We start from the raw sequence: 17,491 nt of genomic DNA on the forward strand, positions 1-17,491 counted from the left end.
TGTTTTGGGAAAATCATGCAAGGGTGTGGACAAATATATTGATATGAGAACAAAGACAATGTAGAGTTGGTCCTAATCTCTCCTGTGGCTCACACCAAATTGTGCTTTATGGGGTTGAGTTCAGGGTTGAAACTCCCTGCCACACCATCTTTCGTAACATTTTCATTCCTTCCACTTCGTTGTGGCACTTCGGACTTCAATTGCAATGTATTTCACACTTTTTTTTTGAAATTTCCGTTTTCTATTCATTCTCCCAAATTACCGTTAGCGTTTCCACCTCAGGCTAAAATTCAGCAAGCACAATCAACAAAGGCAACCTAAAATCCATGGATGTCATTTTTTACATTTGTTTCTTTATTAAATTATTGTTCAAGGCCTCTTTTTTTCCATGAATGCCAGTTTTCAGCCTAATCTAAATCACAGCATAAAGCTTTATGAAAGACCGATCCAATGAGCAGCTTCCCTCCGTAGATGGTTGCCACGGATGAGCCCATAATCACATGACCGTCATCGGCATACACCTGCGTCACCACCGGCTCCTCGGAAAGAATGTTCCGGATACGGATGACCTGGAGGACACAGCATCGTGGGAGATACAGTGGACCTTTACAACCTGTCAATCACTGGTACAATAATAGCCAATCAGATAGCCACATTGTCTTAACCCCTGGCTTGACACGCCCCTCTCGCCGTACTGTCCCACAAACAATACTGGTTGCCAGTAGCGTGCGCTTGGAAAAGTTAATGTTATGAAGAAAATGGTCCTCAGATGCGCTTGTGGAATGTGCAGTTCTGATGAAAGACATCCGGCTAGGTTCCAAGGGGCCCGCTTGATTCATTTTCCAAAGCCTAAAAACACGATTGACGAAGCGTCTACGATGGAGTAAGGCTTGCGGAACACCGCACGTAGAACTCAATGTGAACAATATAAACAAATACAAAGCTGTATGTTCGAAGGTAAGTGTAAGTAAGTAAGAAGTATCTCTCTGGTCTCTTGAGTTAGATTTAATTTTTATCAGTGCGTTATGCATTGCAGAACAACATCTTTCACTTTGTTAGTGTATCACTGACATGCCGAATGAAGTGTGTTATGTTTTATGTCGAAGAATCGGGTGATTGATACGTAAATGCGCCATGTCATGCAAGAGAAAAGTCTATTTGCCTATTTGTATCACATCAGACTTTTAAAACAGAGCGCTGGGTTCAATTATGAGCAAAGTCAAACTTTTTCATCTGGTGACTACGGCACTGACTGAGTTCATCACCAGTGTTTAAATGTACTTGTAGAAAATCAAACCTAACTCACATCTAAAGACTACAATAATATTACTCGTGATCTTTTCAAGTAAAAACTACTCACCCTGCTTTACACGCGCAGTACGATTCCACTATTTTATCCTGTCGGATTTCAAGATGAAGTTTGTGAGCCGTCAAACTTTTTTGCATCGATCGGCAACATTTCGTTGTAACTCTAACATTGCATCCTGCTCAGTCCAAAATCTTAATTCCGTGTACATATCCTTGCGTGAAATAGTTGAGACCTCTCTGTAGAACTCTCTTGGGTAAATCTGACGCATTTGGCAAAAAAACATACCGCAATATTATCTGGAATACGCGAAAGAGAATCGACTTCAAACCTGTTCTGTTCAGTCGCCATTTTGGAAGCTCGTGGGACATGGCTCAGGGGGCGGAGCTTAAGATCGCCATCGAAAAGGTCCATTCAACTGGAAAAAGAATCTGGATGTCGACATTTTCAGTGAGTTTCCTAATGAAAGAACCGAGAGACAAACCTCCGACCCGGGTGGGTTTTTGGGGTCGAAATGGAAAATTCTCCACGCGTTGGGGTGGCAGCCTAACCACAGGTCGCCGGTTTTCCTGTCGACTTCGATGTTGTCGCAAAGTGAACCCAAAGCCACATTCTGGTGGAATTGTACAAGGGAAAAGTAGAATGAAACGTATTAATGACAAAGCACAAGCCAATATATGAGCTACATTTGGATCTTTTTAAATAATGTGACATTTATTTTTTAGGATGTATAAATAGTATTTTTATCATTTTAAGTTACCTTGACAGGGGCCAAGCCATTGTCTTCTATTCGCTCCAACACATGCACATTATGGGCCATTATGTCCGCCACATATATATGCCTACAAATACGAAAATGGGGGAAAAAATACATATAGTATCTAGCTTTTCATATGTAAATACACAACTCTTAAAGAACGCCATAACCTTTGGTCTGGTGAGATATTGATGCCGTTTGCAAAGTAATATCCCTCGGAGACCACTTTGACCATCTCCGTACTGAAATAAACCACATTAGTCAAAGGTTGGCCCAGAAGAGGCTCCACGACACTTTTCAGGAGCTCGTCGGAAAAGTAGTGATCGTTGGTGGCATAGAAACGATCCACTCCCAAAGCCACGATATCATTCACACTTTGGAAGAAAAAACAAAACAAAAAACAGTTTGTGATTAGAAGTGCGAAAATCAGTTGTAAAAATGATCGGGTGGAACCTTGCCGTACCTGTGAAGAAGTTTATGTTTGAAGGTCTTCAAATGCAGGAGGGAAAGTCCCCTCTCATCAAATTCAAACAACTCCACTTGGCTCTTGTGATGAGGATGATTCACAACAAACAAGTACACCGTGCCACCTAAAAAAAGTTGAGGGGGTTTATGATTAAAGAGAGGATGCTCGTGCATTGATTTAAACGCCGCGCACACCAGGCAACAGTCATCATACAGTCCTAAAAGTCTCGTTGTTGTCTCATACCGATCACTCAACCTCTCTAATGAATGAACCTCGACGACATTAATAACATCTAGTCGTAAAACCATCCTAAAAACTAGCTCATTGATAAAAACCCAGCATGATATAGAAACAAATCCGTACGATCCTGACAAGGATTGTTAAATTTACGAGGTCAATGACACGTGCAATCGATTCACAGAGATGGAGCTGCTGTAAAAACGGAGTACTCGCATTATTATCCTGTTACTCTTTACGGTTACTCAATAAGGGCTAGTAAGTGAGGGCAGATCGGATTGGCTCCGTGAAACTAAAGGCAGTTAGCACACCTCGGCGAATTCATCTCGGCACCGGCTTAGAAAGCTCCCGTCCCCTGGCATGCACGGCGAGGGAAAATAGAGTGTGAAAGAATGTTAAAGTGACACGGCGAACAGCAGACTGTCTCCAAAAAATACAAATACTGAACAAGACTTGCAAAGTGGGAAGGTGGGGGGAAGAATCCTGTACAGAGTTTGCATGGCGCTGTGTCGCTGGTCAAACCTAGCTGCTCTGCACAGTGGGAGCCGATCTTTCAAATTATCCAAGACCCGTTGTGCTGTCGCTTCCAACAACAAACGAGACAGGCATTGAAAGAGATCATTCTATGGAATGCTAGCTGAAAAGACCAGAAAATATCGATGGATTTTAGCAATTAAACACGATGGATGGTGCCCAACCAAAATACTCACCGTTGTGTAGCGATCGCTTCATTTCAGGTATGAATTATTCTTCTCAATCTCAAACTTCCAAGAAGTATTTATAATGTCAAGTTGGATCATTTGAGAACAATATGTGTATTTTTTTAAAAAAAAGAAACTAAGCCATCTGTCGCACCGGAGAGGTTAACGTGTGGACGCAATCGCTTCTGTGTACGTTCCGTGGAAATGACTCCGTCCTCTCTTTTTTTTTTTTTTTCAATCGGTAAATGAATGCGGGTTTGTGTAAAACCAAAGGTCATTTATTGAAATATTGGTATTTGTATTGAATACCAGCTGAAAAGATCGATGGATTCCGGCAAAGGTTAACGTGATGCCGAACACACTTCCGTGTTCACGAGCCGTCAAAACCGTCACTATGTCGGACTGATTCCTGATTGAGAACAGATCCAGCAACAAAGTATTTGTATGCGTCCACACTTTTATACGCTTTCAAACCTTTCTGTGTCAATCTCGATGACTTACTCACCAGATCCATGTGTAGATCCAGTTGTCCAAGACAAGCGGAAGCGAATTAACAGTCCAATTTCTTATCGGCGAAAACATTGACTTCAGAATTAAATATGGGTCCTCTATGCCAAGTGTCTCTCATTTTTCCACAAACATTCGTTTATTATCACTTTCTCAGTGTTTTACAGTATCGGACAAAATTCTGGATGCCGTGCGATAAGACGTATTTTCGTTTCGTCTCAACAGAATTAACGGCAATATGCCAAGTCACGAGATTTTATGACGTATGTGCACGAGCTTTATTGTTGTGTTGTCAAATAAACTGTGGTCATCCGGCATAACAAAAGATCACCAAAGGCAATTCAAGGCAGGACTGCTCTTACTCGTCGGGTCCGTGTAGACACTGATGCCGTGAGGGTTGAACGTCTTCAGGTCAAAGTTCACTGATACGGACAACTCCGCTGGCTCCATGTCGGACTTTTTTAGATCGAGGAGGAAGATCTTCCCGAGAGCATCGGAGGATGGCAAACCAGGGTACTTTAAACCCTGCCAGGGTTGAAAATATGCACGGAGACATCATTAATAAAGTAGGAAATTGTCTCCCAGCTCAAAGCACGAACAGCCGATCACAGACACAAGCCCAAATCGTGTTTAATAAGTACTGTACAATATGTGTACGGTGTGTTTACGTTGGTCATATCATATATGTGACCTCATCCTGTAAGAACAACCAGCACACTAAACGCATGCACACATCATGTGTGTCGTTTCCACATTTTGAAAAAAAATCAGTTAAGATGTGAAATGGCCGCATTAATAAATATCACAATTTTGATACCGTGAGATTACTCTTTGGGTACAGGAACCACGGTGGTGTGTTCAGCAGAAGTGTCTTTGCGTCTCTCACCAAGAACTTCTGCCCGTCATCACAGGGATTTTTCACTTTGGGCCCTTTCTCGATATAAGATCAAATAAATTGGTCTCCCTCACCCAGCAAATCCACTTGAAAGAAAGAAAAAAAAAAAAAAAAAAAAAAAAACACAGGCTGAGATGGCAAAGTCGTCGGAAACATGACCGGACACTGACATGACACCAGCAGGCAGTTGTCCTGATATCCCCCCCCCCGGGTTCAGGATCGGGCAAGGTTCAAATAAGGGCAATGACTTGCAGTGCGGTCAGGACCGCGAGCTCTCGGCGCTTCCGCGTTCGGTGGAAGCAGATAAAGCCATCTTGTCGGTTTGTGCGACCACAAACTTGCTTTTAAACGAGTGGACGCTCTTTATATTCCACAAGAATAGTTAAAAATGGGCGGCACGGTGGACCAGCTGGTAAAGCGTTGGCCTCACAGTTCTGAGGTCCCGGGTTCAATCCCGGACCGGCCTGTGTGGAGTTTGCAGGTTCTCCCCGTACCTGCGTGGGTTTCCTCCGGGCACTCCGGTTTCCTCGCACATACCAAACACATGCAACATTAATTGGACACTCTAAATTGCCCCTAGGTGTGATTGTGAGTGCGGCTGTTTGTCTGGATGTGACCTGCGATTGGCCGGCAACCAGTTCAGGGTGTACCCGCCTTCTGCCCGTTGACAGCTGGGATAGGCTCCAGCATTCCCAGCAACCCTTGTGAGGATAAGCGGCTAAGAAAATAGATGGATATAGTTAAGAATGGCACACGAGATGACCAGGATCTAAGACTGGGTCCAGTCAAAAATACCATCATCTTGGTCCTTAACCATGATCGACTTGGTTTTCAGAGGCCGAACCCAAACCCAAGATCCATTTTCTGAGCCGCTTATCCTCACATGGGTTGCGGGAGTGCTGGAGCTTATCCCAGCTGTCCTCGGTACACCCTGAACCAGTTGCCAGCCAATCGCAGGGCACATGGACAGTCGCACTCACAATCACACCTAGAGGCAATTTCGAGTGTCCAATTAATGTCGCATGTTTTTGGGATGTAGGAGGAACATGCAAACGCCACACAGGTGGGGCCAGGATTCGAACCCTGGACCTCAGCACTGTCAGGCCAACGCTCAAACCCGTTGCTTCACCGTGCACCCGCACTATACAGATACACGTGCCAAATCATTTTAAACTCAGGAGAACATGAACACACAAACGACAAATTTACTATTGAGGATAGGTCTTGAAAGGTGAACGTTGGACCAATTCAACTTACAGTGCTGATAAAAGCGAGCCCGTCTCCAAAGACCGTTATATCCTCAGAACCGTTACCTAAAATAAAACACTCTGTTAAATTGCATGCATAAGGAGTGCGCACTTGTCCAATTTTCACTTACTCAGATTTTTGAGCAATACACAGTTGGAAAGGTGATTCTTGACCGGTTCTCGAGACGCAAGATACATTTTTCTGCAACGGTGCCACAGAAGAAGTCAGCGGCGGTGCATAAAAGTAGAAAAATAACAACAACAAAAGGGAACGTTGCTCACCTCATGTTGACCATCCGCTCGCCGAGCAGCACATAAAGCAACGTTACACCCGCTGAGATGAAGCTCAGTATTTCCATGTTTCAAAATGTGCAAAACACTCGTCGCCCGGATAAATATGATCCACTCACCCAATCAGATCTGAACTAAGAGAAAAAAGTAAATAAAGCGACAAATGGCTGACCCTTCGTTTATCTGCCAGCTGGTCAACTTTTTTCTATAACGGCCGTCAAATTGATTTCCAGGAATTTAAAGCTGCGGTCTTGTGTTTTAAAGACTAAACCAAGACTCCAGGGGGAATTTTTCTTGGGATGATGAGTAGAAAATGACCGCTAATCAGCACGTGATCAATATTACCCCTCACGAATGCACTCTGATGCAATTTACCAACTGGAATAAACTAAATACAAAAGTCAATAAAGTATATCAAAGGTCCTTTTGCAACTTTAGAGGAGTCTCTTGCATTTTTATTTCAACGTGACAGCTGCAAGTGCAGTCATGGAGTACAAGAAAAAGATGGAAACATGAACTTTTTAAATGACAGGTGCGCTCAGAATACATAAAAAAATAATTGACCTCTATGAGATTATCACCTTTTGCTTTTACTAGTGTACCTAAAAAAAACCATTTTTTTTTTTAAAAGACAAAAAAAAAAAAAAAAAAAAAAAAGAAGAAGTTACATTTAGGATTAAGTTCCATTCTTGCTTGGAAAGAATTACAAAATGTATTCTCGTTCTGAATCGTGAATAAACTCCGGGAGTTCAAAGAGTTCATATTGTTCAATTTTGAGCCGTGGATTGAAAATGAACCTCCACATTTGGCGTAAAGGTGCAAGACCCGGAAAATGATTGAACCCAAATAAAATGACAAATTACGATTTAAAACAGTGAATGAGTGGTTAGCGCCTCCGCCTCACGGTTCTGTGGTTTGGGGTTCGAATCCCGTGCGCCTCACCCTTGCCGACATTGCCGCATTCACTGGACTCTGCGTTCAGTTCAATGCAATGCGGTGAAAAAAATAACCAAAGACAGCAAAGTGCTTATTACAATAGGACCAATAACCATCACTTACACGCACTTGCTTTATGAAGATTATATTAAAACATTATGTAGTAAGAAGAGCAAGAAAATAAAAACAGAGTCCATCTGTTGAGATATATTAAAATTCTGTGTGTGCTCGTTTGTTTTGTTTTTTTTTTTTAGCATCTGACAATTTCCTCTGCTTGCCCTCTGGTGTCCTTTTTAAGGAAATGCGCGCAATTTCGGCCTTCCTGTCTGGAACTCACCACCGACGAAGCAGCAGGCAGCGATGCGCCAAACTTCACTTGGAAAACTTTTGATTTCTTAGCACGATTTGGTTTCGAAGTATAAAAGATGCGCTTTGTAGTGCTTGAATATACAATTCTGTATTAGCTTATTCATCTACAGTATTTATCCACACCTCCGTTTTCGACAGCGTTTGTTCCTTTTGGTTGTAGGTTAGCTGGAACTTATAACCCATGAGCTGAGCAGTTTTTCGACCGATCACACGGCAAAGAGAGAGAGAGAGAGAGAGAGAGAGAGAGAGAAAAAAAAGATCCACCGCAGTTTTTAAACTCCTAACCGACACCAAAAATGAATACAACGCGAAGGTTCCGACAAACTATTTGTCGGAGGATTCGAAGAAACGATCCCCTTCCTCAGTTATTGCCTCCCCCTCTTCTAAATCGCAGCATAAGGCTTTATGAAATATGGATCCGATGATCAGTTTCCCCCCGTAGGTCGTCGCGACAGAGGAGCCAACGATGACGTGACCGTCGTCGGCGTACACCTGCGTCACCACCGGCTGCTCCGAATGGATGTTCCGAATGCAGATGACCTGAAGGAAAGAGCGTCGCGGGAGATCGCTACAGTGAAGAAAAGAAGTATTTGAACACCCTGCTAGATTGCAAGTTCTCCCACTGAGAAATCACGGAGAGGTCTAAAATTTTCATCGGAGGTGCATTTCCGCTGTGAGAGAGAGAATCTAAAAAGAAAAATCCAGAAATCACAATGTAGGATTTTTTTTTGAAAGAGTTATTTGTGTGATACAGCGGGAAAGAAGTATTTGAACACCTGAGAAAACCAATGTTAATATTTGGTACAGTAGCCTTTGTTTGCAATTACAGAGGTCAAAGGTTTCCTGTAGTTGTTCACCAGGTTTGCACACACTGAACGAGGGATTTTGGCGCATTCCTCTTCTCTAGATCGGACAGGTTTCTGGGCTGTTGCTGAGAAACACCTTGTTTCAGCTTCCTGCAAAGATTCTCTATTGGGTTTAGGTCTGGAGACTGGCTAGGCCACACCAGAACCTTGATATGCTTCATGCGGAGCTTCTCCTTGGTTTACTTGGTTGTGTGCTTTGGGTCATTGCAATGTTGAAAGACCCAGCCACGACCCATCTTCAGTCTTCTGACTCAGGGGAAGAGGTTGTTCCCCAAAATCTCGCACCGCGGTCATCCTCTCCTAAACACAATGCAGCCATCCTGTCCCATGTGCAGAAAAACACCCCCAAAGCATGATGCTACCGCCCCCGTGCTTCACAGTAGGGACGGTGTTCTTGGGATGGAAGTCATCATTCGTCTTCCTCCAAACACGGTTAGTGGAATTGATGAGACCAAAAAGTTCCATTTTGGTCTCATCTGACCACAAAACTTTCCTCCATGACTCCTCTGAATCATCCAAATGGTCACTGGCAAACTTAAGACGGGCCTTGACATGTGCTGGTTTAAGCAGGGGAACCTTCCGTGCCATGCATGATTTAAACGATTTCAAACAATGACGTCACCTTGGAATTGGTGGTCCCAGCTCTTTTCAGATCATCGACCAAGTCTTGTGTAGTCCTGGGCTGATTACTCACCTTCCTAAGGATCACTGAGACCCCACGAGGTTATCTCTTGCACCGGGCTCCACTCCGATTGGGATTGACCGCCATGTTTAGCGTCTTCCATTTTCTCATGATTGCTCCAACGGTGGACCTTTTTTCACCGAGCTGCTTGGCAATTTCTCCGTAGCCCTTCCCAGCCGCGTGGAGTTGTACAATTTTATCTCGGGTGTCTTTGGACAGCTCTTTGGTCTTTGAGTCTTAGTGATTGTATGGGGTGTCTTTATGCCGCCAACGACCTCACACAGGTGCATCTGATTCAGGATAATACACGGAGCGGAGGTGGACTTTTAAAGGCGGACTAACAGGTCTTTAAGGGTCAGAATTCTAGCTGATAAGACAGGTGTTCAAATACTTATTTGCAGCTGTATCACACAAATAAATCAGTGAAAAAAAATAATACATTGTGATTTCTGGATTTTTTTTTTTTTTTAAGATTATCCCTCTCACAGTGGACATGCACCTACGATGGAAATTTCAGACCCCTCCGTGATTTCCAAGTGGGGGAACTTAACAATATAGCAGCGTGTTCGAATACTTATTTTCTTCACAGCATGTCCGAATATCCAGATGAATCACATCATTTGTGAATAATTTGATGTGTGCTGAGAGTGGCATCCTTGATGAGTTTTTGCATGCAAACCTCGGATCCAGGTGGGTCTTTGGGGTCATACTTGAGAAGTTTCCACCCGTTGGGGTGGCAGCCTAACCACAGGTCTCCCGTTTTGGGGTCAACTTCAATGTTGTCGCAGAGTGACCCCACGGCTACAGACTGGTCACATCATAACACAAAACTCAACGTCATCAACTTTGTCTGATCGTTATTCCGGAATTATTTACAGCACGGGTGTCAAACTCAAGGACCCGGGGCCAGATCTGGCCCATCAGATGATTTTATGCGGCCCGCAAAGGCAAATCATACGAGTCAACCTCAATGATCCGTGTTCAAATCCGGACCAAAATCTCAAATTGTCACATCATAAATGATAAGATGTCGCAATCATTTTTGTTTCACCAAACATTAACAATAGTTGGGAAAAACCCGTTACCCTTGACTTCTGATTCCAAATTTATTTCATAAATTTAATGTGTAAATATGATGAAGCGATGAAAGTTTTTTTTGGTTTCACAGTGAGTGTAACGGGAACTCCAATGTGGCCCGTGACAAAAATGAGTTTGACACCCCTGATGCAAAATATCCTTCTGAAGCGTCTCATCACCATCAAAATAATCGAGTAAAGTCGACCTGCAGATTTTGCCCTTCATTACCTTCACAGAGGCCAATGCGTTGTCGTCTTTCCTCTCCAATACGTGGACTTTATGGTCAATAAAATCAGCTAGATAAATATACCTAGAAAATAGCAGAAAATCAATGTTCAACTGACGACAAATCACGAGTACAAATTAAATCGCGGCCGAGATGCAAAGCTCCCACGGATTTAGCGACCTTTTGTCCGGTGAGATGTTGATGCCGTTTGCAAAGTAGTACCCCTCAGAGACCACTTTGACGGTCTCCGCGCTGTAATACACGACGTTGGTCCAGGCCTGACCCAGGAGCGTCTCCACGAACGTTTTAAGGAATTCGTTGGAAAAATAGTGATCATTGGTGGCATAGAAACGATCCGCCCCCAAGGCCACGATATCATTCACACTAGAAAAACATGGAGGAAACAAATTGATTATTTGGTGTATTGGAAGGAATACATAAATTAGGTTTTGACATCTGAGCTGTCATTTGTTTAAAGTTCAAACGAGCTACAGATTTTAAGCAGTGTTTCCGCGAACATAACACGTTCAGTGCCATTGACGACTATAGACGTCACATAACCATCTCAAGTGGGAAGGTTGAGCTGAGGCGCACAGTTTACATCTCACAGCACATTAAATTCAAAAAGTATTTAATGGGTCTACTTGTCACTATTTGCCACTGGCATAGATAGATAGAGAAACAATGTTTGGGGGCGGGATAAACTATTTTTTGGGAACAATTAAGTGAAATTGGAATCAGCTGGAAAGCATTCGCCTCGCAGTTCTGAGGTCCCGGGTTCGATCCCGGCCCCGCCTGTTTGGAGTTTGCACGTTTTCCCAGTGCCTTCGTGGGTTTTCTCCGGGCACACCGGTTTCCTCCCACATCCCAAAAACATGCAACATTAATTATAATAACTGTTTGTCTCCATGTGCCCTGCGATTGGCTGGCAACCAGTTCAGGGTGTGCCTGTTGACGGCTGGCATAGGCTCCAGCATTCCCGTGACCCTCGTGAGGATAGGCGGCTAATAAAACGGATGGATATATCATTCCGGAATATTTGTTTGGGTATCACTGGCTTACGGGGTGTCAGGCACAAGCGTTTAGATGCGTTTCGACTTTCTGGGTCTTTGCACAAATATTTCCCATAACTGAGTGATATCTTCCCTTTTAGGTTGTAATTAAAAAAATATATCATAGTTCTTTCTTATTCTTAGATTTTACGCATGCCTTGAGATCGTTTGAGCAAGAATTGGCTTTGTTCTTGGACTGCAAAATGATGTCATTATTTTGGGGTATAAAGTTGAACCTCTAAAATCGAACGATCCTGAAGTTGCACAACTCGGAGTAATAAATAAAGATTAATAAAATCAAGCAGAAAGTTTGGAGTTGACTCTCATTCCTGGTATCAGGCGCGACGTGACGAAGGTTAAATCAGAGTGGTTTGTAATTTATACATTTCAAAATTAAAATGTTAAGACGACGCGAGAGGCTTCCGTGCGATCAGTTCACCGGTCATCTTTTATGTTCGAACTAAATGTTCGATTATTTTTAACATCTTAATCGCGATGGCTAACGTACAGTATTTTTTTTTTTTTCCACACATACGACACCTCTCAATTGTCAATTACTTATAAAGCTGTCTTTACAGTTGTTTAAAGTTTTATTACGGTGACACTTTTCCCCATGAAAAGAACATTTCCAAAATTACCCGTTTGGAGATTACTACGGCAGTAAATATGTGCCACCAGGATTTTAATTTGAAATGTCCCGGAAATTCAAGTCCTATTTTCTGTGGCATTTCAAATTCAAATCCCGGTGGCACATATTTACTTGCACAGATTACCTGCCATCATTGAATTGTATTTGACCTTACAGTAAGTAGAGTGAGCGAGAGAGTAAACAAGTACCGTATTTTCCGCACTATAAGCCCCACCCAAGGGCCTTGAATTTTCTCAAAAGCTGACAGTGCGCCTCATAATCAGGTGCGCCTTATATATGGATTAATATTGAGCCTTGAGCGCAGCTCCATTTAATTGGATCCATAACGTAACCCCAGCCTCTACTGTAGCGTCTATTCTATGCGCCTTATAATCCGGTGCGCCTTATATTTGAAAAAAGTTTGAAAATAGGTCAGTCGTTGAAGGTGCGCCTGATAATGCGGTGCGCCTTATAGTGCGGAAAATACGGTACGACAGTAACTGTAGTACTCTATACCTACCACGGTACATAAAAAGTTAAAAATGAATACTGAAGACTATTTTACTTTTATTGCACTTTCATTATTTGCTTAAATATGACCTTATACATTTAATGAACAGATAAAGTGTTGCCCATTTGCTAATCAGACAAGGATGTGCTGTGGAGCCGGTGGTTGTCCTTGATCTTTGCACGCAGAAAACCGGCTGGTGCCATCCTCCTATCCCAGGCGTTGCCGTGGAGACGAACGACACCAGCTAAGGAGCGGAAAGTTACCATCCCGGCCCAGGACCAGACTGACTTCTACCATGGACCCATACGTATAAAAACCGTGTCTTACTGGGCAGCTTTTGTCTTCTTCTTTTTGGCTATCCTGCCAGAAGACACCTGGATAAGACCCGGACGTCTGTACTGCACATTCCTTTGTAAGAAATAATCACATCTCCCTCGACTCGTGAACACGCGTAGGGTCCAAACTCGCAAATCCCTACTATCCAAACGTATCAAAATGGGAAGGTGGTGCCTTGAAAGGTGTACCTGTGAAGAAGTTTGTGTTTGAAGGTCTTTAGATGCAACAGGGAGAAGTCCTCGTCAATGAATTGAAATAACTCTACTTGGCTTTTGTGATGAGGGTGATTCACAACGAACAGGTACACTGTGCCATCTGAAAAACACACCAAGCGCTGCGTTAAAGACAGAGTCGGCCACAGTGTGTTGTTGGGTGCCGAAGGGAGGACGGACTCCGCTTCGAAGGCCTTCACGTCGTCCACGAAGCATCGTGTGGTGCTGTTACCAGGGATGAGAATGAACAATTTGGAAAAACACTTCAAATGTCTTCCTTAGCCAAGAAAATATTTGCATAAAACAACACTGGTAATTGGTGACCTCTGGTTACGTCTAGCAGAGTAAAAACAGGGCAATCATAACATTTTGAAAACTTAAAATATGACTCCAAACAAGCCAAATAATTTGGCCACATTTCAGACATAAAAATGTAGGTGGAGGGAACTTTATATTAATTAGGCGACTGCACTAACAAGTTCTACCTCAGAAATAAGTACACAAATAATTTCTTTGTAATTTCTATCTATCTGTCTGTCTCTCTCTCGCTATCTATCTAAGGTTGTCTAAAACTAATAGAGGAATATATTTATCAAAATTTTCCAACACTCGGTCTGTCTGTCTATCTATCTAAGGTTGTCTAAATCTAATAGAGGAATATATTTATCATAATTTTCCAACACTTGGTCTATCTATCTATCTATTCATGTACATCCAGAAGTAACATTTGGTTAGAAATACCATCCATCCATCCATCCATCCATTTTCTTAGCCACTTATCCTCACGAGGGTCCCGGGGAGTGCTGGAGCCTATCCCAGCTGTCAACGGGCATATATTATGAGCGAGAGAGATCATGAAATATAAAAGTGAGCGATAAAATGCGTGATGTACAGGGCCAGTGCTACAGAAAGGCCTAATCGTATTAAAAGTTGTCAATTACGTAATATTTGAGAAATTTACGTCCAACTTACCTCTGTGTTTCCCGGTTTGGATATGCTCCTGGATACTTTTTGCTCCTCGGCTTCCATAATTGATCATATCGGAAGACAGAGTGCACAGCACTTTGCCGGGAACGTCCACTTTTTCTCCATGTTCGGTGGGAAATGCCCATCTGAAACAGTATTTTTACCCCGTGGTTTTTGTCGATTTCCCTGGCACGATCTTCATCTTTTCGCTCCAAGACTTTCGCCATACTGGCAAACGTGCAGACCGCTTGATAACATATGCGTACGTATGTCTATAAGTTATAACTACGTAGTAGTAAACAGAAGGCTTCTCTATGAAATGTTAACATCAGAGTGAAAACACCGACGAAATACTGCCAAAATTCTGCCGGAAATCGGAATGTTGTCGTTATCATAAACACCAAATTTAATGCAAACAGATAATGCCGTTTTCCGTTGCCAATATATGCTGGCGGCCGGTCTTGATCACAGCCTCGCGTCAAGCTGTACCCCCCCCCCCACCCCAAAAATTTTCTCAACCGATTTGACATTTTCAGATGAAAAAACTCGGAATTACGCGAACATGCGGAGAATTCTCATCCCTGTGCTATTTTGACAGCAGCGTACAGCATTTGTGAAATGAAACCACACTTTTGTCCGACATATTAAGCAGAAAATGTGCATGGTAAAGTACCGCATTGGACATTGTATTAGGATGCATATTTAAAGGAACGTTGGCTCATTCAACAGACACACCCAGGGTAAGGTTTTGCAGATTTTTGGCTTAGTAACAGGTTTGTACACATTTAAAGCTTCCAACCTCCATGCCGACAACTGGTTTTTGAAAAAAAATAATAATAATCCTCGAGCGCTATTGTTCTCCGGTTAACCTTGAGCAATTTTCTTTTTTTTTTCCCTCTCTCTTTTCACATTTATGAATACAATCCAGGACTGGCTCATACCGGTCGGGTCGGTGTAGACGCTGATGCCGTGAGGGGTGAACGTCTCCAGGTCGAAGTTCCTCGGCATGCGCAGCTCCGTCGGCCTCAGCCGAGGGTCTTTTAGATCAAGGAGAACGATCTTACCGGGCGCGTCGGAAGAGGAAAACCCGGGGTACTTCAGACCCTGTGTTCACAAGAAAAAAGAGTCCAGACAAAAATGAGGACCGACTTGAAGCTGAGCTCATTTCATTGTGGTTGCTAACCAAAACAGCAGCACATACAAAACATGCAAGCATTCCTTCAGCTGGCAAATTAAAGGGCAGTCTTAACGCACATTGTAAACGCAGTGACAGCAACTCTGTCCTGCGCGTGCGCATAACCATACGCTGGCAAACTGTGTTTGAGAAACGATGTTGCATGTATTCAGCGGGGCGGCACAGTGGATCGGCTGAAAACTGTTCTGAGGGCCCGGGTTCCATCCCGGATCCGCCTGTGTGGAGTTGGAGTTTGCATGTTCTCCCCGTGCCTGCGTGGGTTTCCTCCCACATTCCAAAAACATGCAACATTAATTGGACCCTAAATTGCCCGTAGGTGTGATTGCAAGTGCGGCTGTTTGTCTCGATGTGCCCTGCGATTGGCTGGCAACCGGTTCAGGGTGTACCCTGCCTCCTGCCCGTTGACAGCTGGGATGGGCTCCGGCACTCCCCGCGACCCTCGTGAAGATAAGCGGCTAAGAAAATTAAAATGGAGATTAATCGGACACTCTAAATTGCCCGTAGGTGTGATTGTGAGTGCGGCTGTTTGCCTCGACGTGCCCTGCGATTGTCTGGCAACAAGTTCAGGGCGTAACCCGCCTCCTGCCCGTTGACAGCTGGGATAGGCTCCGGCACTCCCCGCGACCCTCGTGAAGATAAGCGGTTAAGAAAATGAAAATCAATCCGACACTCTAAAATTGCCCGTAGGTGTGATTGTGAGTGTATGTGTCGACGTGCCTTGCGATTGGCTGGCAACCGGTTCAGGGTGTGCCCCGCCTCCTGCCCGTTGGCTCTGGCACTCCATGCGACCCTTGAGAGGATAAGCGGCCAAGAAAATGGATGGATGGATGGATGCATTTAGCGGCGTTAGTGAGTAGTTTTGGAAAATGAGGGCGGGTTGGGGGAAATGAGGGAAAACGGTGGCAAAATCAAAATTTCTTATTTGGAAGTCACCCTATCAAAATTAATTACATATGCAGTATAAATGCAATGGCTCTTATCTTGTCACTTTTTTTGTAATCGTTTATTAAAAAAAATCTTCATCCTTCGCCGGTTCGTTCGTGTAAGAGACAAATACTTACAGTGCTGATAAAGGCGAACCCATCCCCAAAGACAGTAATATCCTCTGAGCCGTCGTCTGTGAAAAGAGCACATTTAACTCTTGATTTCAAGTGGAATAAAAATAACAATAATGTTGACTTACTTAGATTCTTCAGTGGAGCACAGTTCGGGAGGTGACGATGAACCGGTTCTCGTGAAGCGAGGGCCCGCTTCCTTTTATTGCAAAAACGGATGATAAGTTCGGAACGAGCACATTACTGCATGATTGAAGGGAATTCCGGTGCAAATGTGGTTTTACCTTAAGATGACGATCCTCTCGCCGAGCAGCACAGACAACACCGCCACAGCAAGTGCGACGAGGCCACACTTGCCCATGTTGAAACTCGCACTGCAGTTGTTAACTTTTCCGCAGCGCCGGAAGCAGACGGCGACGAGCTGCCTTCAAATTCTACTTGGAAAAAAATGTAAAGTACGATGAGTACCGCCGGCCTGGGTGTTTAATTGCACTTATTTGGATATGAACGGAACTTGAGATACATTGTGGCATTGTTGCACTTTGCCACCTAGTAAAAAAATGCCACTTAATTGTTTTAACAAGATGAAGTTTTCTCATTTCCTACAGGTTATGTGCAATTGAATGCAGCATTGCCTTGAACAGGAAGCCGGAAACAATTCGAACGCATGATTATTAAAGTAACCTAAAAAACAAACCTCGCATAACTATGTTTCGTAGTATCCATGTATTGCTGTTTACTTAAATAGAGGTATTTTATAACATTTGATGTCGAGACAAAATACAGCGAACAGAGCAGTGGTCGAACGCGCGCAATCCTCGCTTTACGACGCGCCCGAATTAACGACAACTGTACAGGCTTTCCGTCTGATTCTTTCAGAAATGGAAAGAGATATTTCATCTGAATATTTACTGTAATTATAATACGTTTGCGCAGGCGATTGGTAAAGACTTACGTAAACATTTAAACGCCG

At 43.4% G+C, this 17,491-nt stretch overlaps 2 protein-coding genes across 5 annotated transcripts; both read right to left on the reverse strand.

Moving 5' to 3' along the window:
• Positions 1-379: 379 nt before the first annotated feature.
• pon3.1 (paraoxonase 3, tandem duplicate 1) lies at positions 380-7,327 on the reverse strand. 3 transcript variants are annotated; one of them, XM_061819158.1, is made up of 10 exons: positions 7,076-7,327; positions 6,399-6,541; positions 6,248-6,318; positions 6,127-6,182; positions 4,337-4,499; positions 2,527-2,653; positions 2,234-2,437; positions 2,067-2,148; positions 1,791-1,919; positions 380-569 (listed from the first exon to the last, which is right to left on the reverse strand). In XM_061819158.1, the coding sequence occupies exons 2-10, from the start codon at positions 6,473-6,475 to the stop codon at positions 408-410; spliced, it is 1,071 nt and encodes a 356-aa protein (XP_061675142.1). In that variant the 5' UTR covers positions 6,476-6,541; positions 7,076-7,327; the 3' UTR covers positions 380-407. The 3 variants fall into 3 exon arrangements, 2 of the variants coding, with proteins under 2 accessions (XP_061675142.1, XP_061675143.1); XR_009794915.1 differs by lacking the exon at positions 7,076-7,327 and adding an exon at positions 1,638-1,724 and having other exon boundaries at positions 441-569; positions 6,399-7,061; XM_061819159.1 differs by lacking the exon at positions 7,076-7,327 and adding an exon at positions 1,638-1,737 and having other exon boundaries at positions 441-569; positions 6,399-7,061.
• Positions 7,328-7,472: 145 nt separating this feature from the next.
• Positions 7,473-16,953, reverse strand: LOC133500472 (serum paraoxonase/arylesterase 2-like). 2 transcript variants are annotated; one of them, XM_061819157.1, is made up of 10 exons: positions 16,803-16,871; positions 16,647-16,717; positions 16,525-16,580; positions 16,181-16,253; positions 15,210-15,372; positions 13,279-13,405; positions 10,744-10,947; positions 10,566-10,647; positions 9,940-10,068; positions 7,473-8,252 (listed from the first exon to the last, which is right to left on the reverse strand). In XM_061819157.1, exons 3-10 carry the CDS (start codon positions 16,545-16,547, stop codon positions 8,037-8,039), a joined length of 1,017 nt encoding a protein of 338 aa, XP_061675141.1. In that variant the 5' UTR covers positions 16,548-16,580; positions 16,647-16,717; positions 16,803-16,871; the 3' UTR covers positions 7,473-8,036. The 2 variants fall into 2 exon arrangements, with proteins under 2 accessions (XP_061675141.1, XP_061675140.1); XM_061819156.1 differs by lacking the exon at positions 16,181-16,253 and having other exon boundaries at positions 16,803-16,953.
• Between the last annotated feature and the right edge of the window lie 538 nt (positions 16,954-17,491).

The sequence above is a fragment of the Syngnathoides biaculeatus genome, chromosome 5, assembly GCF_019802595.1.
Source record: "Syngnathoides biaculeatus isolate LvHL_M chromosome 5, ASM1980259v1, whole genome shotgun sequence".
Lineage (NCBI taxonomy): Eukaryota > Metazoa > Chordata > Actinopteri > Syngnathiformes > Syngnathidae > Syngnathoides > Syngnathoides biaculeatus.

Coding starts and splice junctions, on each gene's coding strand:
- pon3.1 (XM_061819158.1), bottom strand. CDS start 6,475: ATGGAAATACTGAGCTTCATCTCAGCGGGTGTAACGTTGCTTTATGTG. Junction 6,319..6,398: donor GAGCGGATGGTCAACATGAG/GTGAGCAACGTT, acceptor GCACCGTTGCAG/AAAAATGTATCTTGCGTCTC. Junction 2,654..4,336: donor TGTCTACACGGACCCGACGA/GTAAGAGCAGTC, acceptor AACTTTTTTTAG/GTGGCACGGTGTACTTGTTT.
- LOC133500472 (XM_061819156.1), bottom strand. CDS start 16,879: ATGGGCAAGTGTGGCCTCGTCGCACTTGCTGTGGCGGTGTTGTCTGTG. Junction 10,069..10,565: donor ACGCATTGGCCTCTGTGAAG/GTAATGAAGGGC, acceptor TGATGTGACCAG/TCTGTAGCCGTGGGGTCACT. Junction 8,253..9,939: donor AAGACCCACCTGGATCCGAG/GTTTGCATGCAA, acceptor TCTTTCCTTCAG/GTCATCTGCATTCGGAACAT.